Raw genomic sequence first — 9710 nt, 5'->3', positions numbered from 1 at the left:
TTATTTTAGAATTATTATCAATTATTATCAACTTTAGAATCATTATCAAAAAATATCAAATTGTATCGAGCGAATGTTTTATTTCAGAAACAAAGTATCTGAATGATAATTTCCGAACGTTCCTAATGTTGTGTGAGCATTACATATATTTACACCTGCTGTTTGCGAAACTCATCAAATGCTGACTTATGGTAAATTAGCTTGAATGGGTTCTATTGTTTATCCATTGCAAGGTTATCGATATGACCTCTAAGTACACTCTATTTAATTTCCTTTTTAAAATTTATCTGGCAGATGTTTACATCATCCTCTTACAACCTCTGTCACTGACGATCATCTGCAAATGCATTCTGTTTCTCCAATACTAGTATCAGCGTAGTCCATGGTGCACCCTCATTTCCACTATGCTCACATTGAATTGTAACAAACGCGTCTGACAATGACGTAAATATGGGTCATTCGAGGACACAAGTAATTGTCCCAGGGTTTTCTCGGTTATGTATTCATTTCTAACGCCCCATTGGCTCATTTATCGCAGAGAACTAGTAATGAAATGTATATTTTCCTGCCTTGTACCTCCCTTTCATCTTTAATATTACTCAATTCTTCCATCATCGTGACTTTATACCAAAACTACTAGTTTGTCATGCTCTTTATAAACTGCAACAACCACTTATCATTTAGAGATTACAATAAGACGTCACTGAACATGAATTGTCAACAGAGCGATTTACAAAAGACGGACAGCGTTCTAGAACTCATGTTAAATTATACTGGAGATGAGCAAAATTTCTTTTCAGTCTTGGTTCCGGATTGGTTGCATTTCTCAGGAGAGTTAGAGGTGGAATGTGTGCATACATTATTGATGTACACCACCAAAGACATAAAATGCAACGAAAATATACAGCAAGTACAGGATGGTTGGACAGTCTCATATACATTACGTTTACTTTTTTTGTACGTGGCATACAAGTTTTGAAGATAACGTTGTAGATAAGAAGAACCGACTCATTTGAGTGTCTGGATAGAACACACAAGAGAATTGCTAAATTACTAAGCTACTGCAGTGAACTGCAATAAAACTGCTCACACTAATTAGTTTCAGCTGTAGCCAGCTGGCAAAGTCGACAACATTGTATGCCCCATGTAGACAGTTTGTCTAGGGAAGTTGAAATAAACAAGATATGGACCAGTGCATGGTATAAATGTTACACCGGATTTTAATCTTGAACACAGGGTGCCAATCGTAAACTCTCATTTACAACCCCAGACAGAGCTAGTTTTGCCTTTGGACAAGCAGAATTTTTTGACCTTGGTCAACGCTAAAGTGGCCACGGGTGAAACAGAAACTGCCCAGTTATAACACACTATAACACACTATACGCCAATTTAGCATTTCCCTTGTGTGTTCTATCCAGACACTCAAATGAGTCGGTTCTTTTTATCTACAATGTTATCTACAAAACTTGTATGCCACGTACAAAAAAGTAAACGTAATGTATATGAGACTGTCCAACCATCCTGTTTTTTGCTGTACATATGCATCTTTATTTGTTACCACAGGCTGGTGAAATTATCGACAGAGTTACGCAATCGTAGGCTCTCAGGTCGAGTTGCGGTCATCGTTTGAGATTGAATACGAGTACAGAGTGCCGATTCATATCAGGTAAATTTGTAGAATGTTTTATCAAACATAACATAAATGTTGATATAAATTAAATATGGATGCCCCGGGAGACCAAACTTTCGCATTGGTTGGGTAGTTACTATGTCAGTGGTTGTTTCTTCGACATCGGTACCACAACACTGCCTTATACGATCACTACAGTTCTGAAACGTAATTCTTTAGAATATGTACATTTTCTCACTTCCTTGACGACGACATTCTGAATTGTTAAACCATGGCTTGAATCGAATTTGAATGTTGCAGATTTACGTCGCAAAGAAGGGTATGTGAATATCATGATTTGATTCTTAACTTAACCGTGTTTAATGTATACGTTTTTTCTCCTAGATTTTGCTTCACATAATGGCTGAAGTTGTCTCCAATAGAAACAATAGATGGTAGAACAAGCAGAACGAGGAGACCCGTGAGTGATGATGGTAGTGGCGGCGGCGGTGGTGGTGACAATGATGACGACGATGATGATAGGAAGGAGGAAATGACACTTGTCAACCCAGAGTTGGCGGTATGTAAAAAGAACAATACTGTTTTAAAGTGCGACTCCCACTTGGTAACATTTTTAAAACACATTTTTTTAATGCCAACGGTCGATATTTGACGTGGCGACTGCGCGCGGATCGCGAGATATCGATAAAAACATGTCATTTCCCGAGCGTATTTTTATATCCCGAAGTTTTACGATCGTATCTGTTTCTGATTATGAACCGAAATCCCCGAAGGTTTGTTGGTGTGCTGATTGACGATATTCTAGGGAGTCCATAATAAGTTCGAACGACGCAATTAATTTACGTCCCACTGCGAAGACTTTATATACAGCATTATGCCTTTACCCCAGGTAAGTTTTTTAAAAACTACTCCTTACTTTGTCATTTTCATTATTCTCAATCAGTTGTATTACATTTTTAACCAATACCACATAAATATCAGTTTTTACGTGTAAAATATTTGCCGCCTCTGATGACTACATTTTGTCGTCTGCCACACATAACAGTTACGTGTGGTTCGCCGCGTGGTATGCGTCTATGCATACCACGCGGCGGCCGCTATGTATCAACCGCACGTAACTGTACTAGTCACCTATGCGAATTCTGGTGGAATCAGCAAAAATTGTTTTTCGTATTTTCGCCAAGACAGTAAGACTCAGCTTTCTCCTATGGGGCATGATCGATCACCGACGCGAGTGGTACTGTGGCGTACAGCAGGGTAAGCGCAGACTCTACTCCATAGCTTAGTTGACAATGGCCCCAGTGCCGAACGTTCGATGTTCGGAAGCTGAATTTAGGTGGGCCACCGGAATTCAAACTTTTACGTTTTTAGGACATGTTTTTATCGATATCTCGCGATCCGCGCGCTGTCGTTAGCATTAAAAAAATTTGTTTTAAAAATGTTGCCAAGTGGGAGTGCCACTTTAAACTACTGAACTATACGCAATAGCTCAAAAAAAATAAATATTTGAATATCACTATATATCCCAATACTTTGTAGTTGATCATTCAATTTTTCGAACAATAAATGATGAAGCTGTACGACTTTGCCAACACTCACTATTTCTGATCGTTGGTACTAATGATACTAATATCAATTGATGGTGCGGTCTGATAGTGTGGCTGTGAAAAAAAGGTAAAAAACATAGCTATCGGTGGACCATAAGGTAGTACGACTTTGTACACCCAGGTACTGGATCAGAAATAAGATAGTAATTACAGTTTGCTATCAAATTTTAAGCTAAACGCGATTAATTCGGGGTAAATGGATGGTGTAGTAAATCTAGATCTGCAAATGTAAGCTCATTTGCTTTTTCTTTTTGCAATACACTTGTTTTTAAGGGTAATTTGTAATATTGTAACTTTCAGCTTTAGGGCACTTGACACTTTTGATAAATTTGAACAATTAAAAGATCCAATTCTTCCAATTTAGTTCTACTTGTGTTCCTACCAATTTTTAAGCACTTTTGTTCTGTGAAATAAATTTTAACGTACTTCATATAATTGCCTTTACGATACCTTACATTTGCCTTGCAACGTCATTACTGTTCGAATAACACACTTTATGATATCATATGAAATTACTACATGCTGTGTATGTTTCACATATTGAATGGAAAACCAAACCGTTTCATATCCGTATTGTTTTCCACCTTGGTAGAGATTGGATCCGAATCTTAAGTCAGCCGCAGCATTGATTTTATTAGAGAGATGGGGGTCACCGATCTATGGCGGTGTTGCAGCAGCACTATATCAACTTATAGATCAGTTGAAATCAAGTGGACTTGAAATTCATTGCACGCTACTAGAAGTAGATGGTAATACAATAAAGGAGGCAGAACGACTGGGTGTCAACTTAATCTTACCAGAAAGGAATTCTCTGTTTGAAGAGGAGGAACCAACCTACTTTTGGCTTGCTACACACGCAACTTTCTTTCCCCATCTGAAGGATATTCCCAACTTGGGGTTTGTGTTTGGATTTGGAATTGTCTCCTCGTCGGTCGCTGTTCACATCAAAGATAAAGTACTTCCCGATGCAGAATACATACATGTCAATATATGGAATCCAGAAGAGTTATCACATCAGACTTTCGCATATGGCAAAAAAGTGTTTACGCGTAGGCGGCAGTGTTTAGATGAAGAGAGCGCTCAGGCACTAATGGTACTGTCGTTTGGTCCCAAAGTATGGGATTACTTCGAAGATAAATATCACGATCCGTCTATCAAGCATCTTCAACTTACACCACTACCAGAAAAACATTACTTCCAATTTCCAATCCCTAGGAAACCGCCGAAGATTCACAATTTTCAAATAATGACTCCCTTTGAAAATGGAACAATGTCTGAGTTGAATCGCTATGCTACCGTACCGAAAGCAATCGCACTCGTAGCAAACAGTTATTACAATGTACAATACGTGCCACCGAATTGGAAAATACTATGTTACAATAAACACGATGATAAAGAGGTTTTACAGTACCTTGAGAAAAACCGAAAGTTAAGAATTTCTGTCGACGGATTCGACAGCACCTCATTTAGTAAGGAACTTAACTCTTCACATCTTGTCGTCATGCCACCTCATTTGATAAATTCATTGAATGTTGTGATTTCAACGATTGCCGCTGGAAAGCCAATCATAGTTCCAACTATGTCAGACGGGGCTTTCTTCATCGATGAGTACCTCTTTGACTATAAGTATTACGTAGTGTTCGATATGCGTGATGGACCAGATGCATTGATGCAAAAGATAACATATATAATTCAACATTATGACACGTATTTGGAGAGAGCATCCTTGATGAAAGAGGAGATGAAGACAACAGTGATGACGCAAGTTAAATCAACAAACTCAAAGTTCCTTGAAGTGATGAGACCATATATTGAAATATCGACATCACAACGATCAACTCCTGAGCACCAAAGGTCAGATGTGATCACAACAGGTAAGAAATTTCGCTCCGCATAAGCTTAATATCACAACTTAATGGTTTCGCCCTTAATTTAGAGTAAAGAAATTCAGCTTGATCATCTGAAGAGATTAGAATGATCATTTACATGCCAACTCTTTATTTATATCATAATCTTAAAAATAACCAGCATTTAAGAACATTACATGCTTGGGGTATTTGCTATAAAGATCCCGTGTTATTTTTTTTTTGTTATCCCGTGTCTTTAAACACGATTGGAACTAATTTGCGATAATTGGATGGTAAAGTAATGTCGATTTAATCTACATATGTAATCTCATCTGCTATTCCTTTCACATTACACACTTGTTTTTATGAGTAATTTACAATATTGCAACATTCAGCTATACGGCTCCTAACACTTTTGAGAAATTTGAAAAATATGAAAGTCCAATTATCCCAAACTAGTTCCAATCGTGTTCTTTCTAAAATGCTTCATTGTGTCTGCTGGCAAGGACTTTCTCTGCTTACATATATTATTTCTCTCGCTTCCATAGCAATAACGCAAGAAATGTTCACCGAAAATGTACAGGCCACACAGGATACCAATATCGTGTCTGCTAAATCTTCACATAAAGGAGAACCTAAAACCAGTAAGTCAGCACTTAATTAAGTTAAATATTAGTGTTGATATAGTATGCATCTCGAAACTGAAAGAGTTTAAATTTGCTTAAACTTTATGTAGGAAAACTTTGAAACATCTCTTTTCCAAATAAAGAGGCAAGCAAGTAATTTGGTCCAATCAATTTATTGAGTATAAAAAATCGTGCAGGGTGCATTAGATCTGGAATTATGTTAATGATGTAATTACAGGAAAGCAATTTTATATTTAGTAAGTGACAAATCGCGTTGAAAGTAAACTTGATTTTGTAAACGAGCATTTTTTGTTACAAAACGCGTAATGATCAAGGTTTTGAATGAAAATACAAATCGCTATTTCAATTTCACGCTCAATAACAACATATTTACAACACTAACAACAACTTTCTTCTGTAGATTTTTACGAAACAAATTATGTAATCGTAAGTTGAGACCACGTAGACTACGAAATATAATCTATAAGATGCATATTGGTCCTATATTTGGTAAACAAATAAATTACCGCAAATGTTGCCTAGATAAAAGGCCTTATAATTTAATTTGTATATTTCTTCATTACATCTAGCCTTGCGCTGCCATGATATTCAAATATAATCTATGCCCTTCAAAGTTATGCAGTTTTGTCATGTTACAGAAGATCAAATACGTAATTTCTTTCATTATTTAAAAGCCCAACACTTTGGAAACAAATTAGACATCTCATTCGTAAGATTTCGAGTTTTACCCTACTATACTTTGTGAAAGTCATTGCATTGTAATTGAACCAAAATAATATCGAAACCTTTATAGCGTGTAAAACATTAAATGGAGGAATAGATAAATTAAAAAATATAACAGTCAATGAGTCACCATGCAAAATTGAGTACTAGAGAAACATATGAACCATTTTACTGGCACTTAGAATTCAAAATGTTCGCACACCTCAAGTTATTTCTATTATTTACTCAAACATTGCAAAAAAGTGGGTCGAAATAACCCCTAACAAGTGGTAGGCCACACGAATATTATAAAACTTTGAGAGTCCGAATATCTGACCCCGTGACGTATTCCACTTTGAGAATGTAGACAATATATGATATGTTAACTTTTTACATACTATGACAAATGCGGTAATTGTGATACAGCATGTTCACTACCTTTTTTAATGTTTGCAATGTCACCACAATCCGTTTTGTCCTTACACGTTGTTCGCAAAAGCTTGATGCGGTTGCATAGCCAACTACGTAAGACAGTGATATAAAACAAACTCTAATGTCAACAATGGTGGGAGTAATTTACACAAGTTACTAATGACGTGCACGGCAATACGTATGACTGCCGAGCCGTATGAAGAATTGTTTCCTCCTTCGCAAACTGTGAAGTTGTCAAGTTTCCCTTCATGCATACAAAGTAATCCATTTGACCATTTTGGCCACGCCTGCTGTTTATCAAACTCTCTCGAACTCTGAATTTTGACAGTAGAACTTCGAAACGATGAGTCCTCTGCAAAAAAACTGGGCTTATCACCCAAAAAAACTATATTTTCGTAAAAGCCTTAATATTGGCAAATATTGTTATTTGTATTTTGTAACATTCTTTTCACAAGGATCATACAACAACAAAACCAAATAACCTATAAAATTACCGTTTTTCCTTTCCTTGCACAAGTACTGCAGTCTTTCTGATAAGATGCTTGATCAAAACTTCACGCATAAATCTTACAAAGGGTTTCTGTGATTTTTGTTTGAAGATCAGTATCGTTTTCTATGACACGACGAATTTTTTCTAGCTACTGATTGATCATGGTCCAAAACAGAGAGCCAGGGTAGATAAAATAAATCTGAGACGCGGAGTTAATTATCATGTCAATCGTTGGTTCTAAACGTGACCGGAAATACCACTCGTTCGTATGGGAGAATGTAAAAAAAAAGTACTTTTAAAGGTTATTCAAAATGACTATTATATGATCCTCATATGAATGATGATCACAGAATACAAATTACAATATTTCTAAATGTTTAGGCTTTCACAAATATAAATTTATACGTTTTGCAGAGAATTCATAGTTTGAAACGACCTAATACTCTTTCCCCGTCCTTAACAAATAAAATTTCGCTCGTTATAAGCATAAAACGCAGAGAATGATTTGTCTACCTGTACCTTTGGACAATACATGGCAGTCGGCATTAAATGAATTAAGATAAATTTGTCATTTTAATGATTTGATATTACGTCTTCTGCTTTCAGGTAGACTCGGCGTAAAAGTCAGTCCTTCATATGGAAATGCATTCTATGGCAAATCTATGTCAGATGTTTACAATGAGTTTCACCGACAACAGAGAAACAGACGAACAAACGAAAAGGTAGGAAATGCTGTAACCTCTATACACAGAGACCTTGAATTGGAGAAAGTTGAAGATGGCTGCCTACGGTATGTGGTGAAATGTGGATCCCTAGAAGCACTGGAAGCCCTGTGGAGTGAGTACATCAGTGGAAGACTGGACAAAACCATCCATTCTACAATCATCACACCAACACTACTCAGCAAGATTCAAGCTCACTACCTAACCCTTGATATCTACATTCCAGTACAGGAGTATTTACTCTGTAAGAGAGAAATACCACTGATCACAGGTAATGGAATTCTTTCTGATTCTTATCCTAATGCTAATATCAAATAGATTCATTGAAAAGGCTAGGTCGGTTGGGAACGTTATGGGGTATGGCGATGAAAATCACTGAAAGTTTGCAAAAATCATGCAGGCTTTATATAAATGATGAAAAGTAAAAGTAAACGTGGAAAACGATGTGTTTGCTGTTGTCGTATTGTTTCTATCTACTATAGACTATGGTCTATAGAAGCTATTGGGATGGATATCCGTCTTGTGTCTGTGAGGATGTTCGTCCACTCAAATATCTTGAGAACCACAGTACTTACAGATTTGATATTTGTTGTATAGATGCAAAATATGATTATGAGAAAATAATTTTTTTATTTTTGATATCGTTGAAAATATGCAAATTAGCACAAAAAAGGAGTTTTTGGTAAAAAAATCTTCTTCTTCATAACCGCTGGTCCGACAGCTTTGATATTTGGTATACAGGTCCCTGGGGATAACCCAACCCAGTATTGTAAGAAATTTGTCATTTTGGTCAAAACATTATTTCATCAAAACCGCTTGTCTGACAGCTTTGATATTTGGTATACAGGTTCATAGGGATGATCAAAATATGATATAGTCAAATTATATTGAAATCTACAATTTTGTATTTTTTATAGTAAAAACAAATATTTTTCAAAACGTACTCATCTGATTGCTTTCATATTATGTATACAGGGTTCTACATATAAACTAAATATGATATATTCAAATTATGATAAAATCTGCAATTTTGTATTTTGGCGCAATTTTTGCCGTCTTTGGTCAAAAATGTGTTTCTCAAAAACTACTTGTCTGATACCTTTGATATTTGGTATACAGGTTCCTAGGGATTGTCTTACTGTGATATATATATTTGATGAAATCTTCATTTTTTGTATTTCTGGGTCAATTTTTGCCATTTTGGTCAAAATATTTGTTTCTCAAATGTTACTCATCTGATAGCTTTGATATTTAATATACAGGTTCGTAGTGTTCATCTTAATGTAATATATTGAAATCATGATGAAATCATTATTTTGTATTTTTGCAGCTAATTTTACCATTTTTAGTCTGGCCATCCTGAAATGAGCTATCAAAGATATCCACCTTCATCATCAACACGTGTCACAAACAGTTATTCTCTTCATAACACAGTGGAGCTCTGTCAACTGTTAGGTTGCTTTTTTTTTCAAAACCGTTGGTCAGACAGCTTTAATATTTTGTATACAGATCTCCAGGATGAACTTGGTGAGATAATTTCATACAGTCAGGAAAAACTTAATTTGTATCCGTGTCGATAGTAGCTTCAGGGACATTGGCCCTACATTTAAACAATACGCTTTCTTCTTGGCCT

At 36.0% G+C, this 9710-nt stretch overlaps 2 protein-coding genes across 2 annotated transcripts in view; both read left to right on the top strand.

The window, feature by feature from the left end:
• Positions 1–1566: 1566 nt before the first annotated feature.
• LOC139129344 (uncharacterized) lies at positions 1567–8395 on the top strand. Its single transcript, XM_070694978.1, has 5 exons — positions 1567–1666; positions 2015–2189; positions 3830–5111; positions 5633–5728; positions 7962–8395. Exons 2-5 carry the CDS (start codon positions 2163–2165, stop codon positions 8393–8395), a joined length of 1839 nt encoding a protein of 612 aa, XP_070551079.1. The 5' UTR covers positions 1567–1666; positions 2015–2162.
• The window catches only part of LOC139130142 (RING finger protein nhl-1-like), a 36389-nt gene continuing 32309 nt past the window's right edge, over positions 5631–9710 (top strand). Inside the window, exons 1-2 of the mRNA XM_070695866.1 lie at positions 5631–5728; positions 7962–8348. The gene's annotated coding sequence lies outside the window, so the exon portion shown is untranslated. The remainder of the gene's footprint in view (positions 5729–7961; positions 8349–9710) is intronic.

The sequence above is a fragment of the Ptychodera flava genome, chromosome 3 (assembly GCF_041260155.1).
Source record: "Ptychodera flava strain L36383 chromosome 3, AS_Pfla_20210202, whole genome shotgun sequence".
Classification (NCBI taxonomy): domain Eukaryota; kingdom Metazoa; phylum Hemichordata; class Enteropneusta; family Ptychoderidae; genus Ptychodera; species Ptychodera flava.
The sequence above is the reverse complement of the archived record's forward strand: the minus strand, read 5'-3'. Positions and strand labels throughout refer to the sequence as shown.

What these genes read in the sequence shown, in the direction of transcription:
- LOC139129344 (XM_070694978.1), top strand. Translation starts at nt 2,163, where the DNA reads ATGACACTTGTCAACCCAGAGTTGGCG. An exon ending in TTGTCAACCCAGAGTTGGCG is followed by an intron (nt 2,190 to 3,829) that starts GTATGTAAAAAG and finishes CCACCTTGGTAG; the next exon opens with AGATTGGATCCGAATCTTAA. An exon ending in TAAAGGAGAACCTAAAACCA is followed by an intron (nt 5,729 to 7,961) that starts GTAAGTCAGCAC and finishes TTCTGCTTTCAG; the next exon opens with GTAGACTCGGCGTAAAAGTC.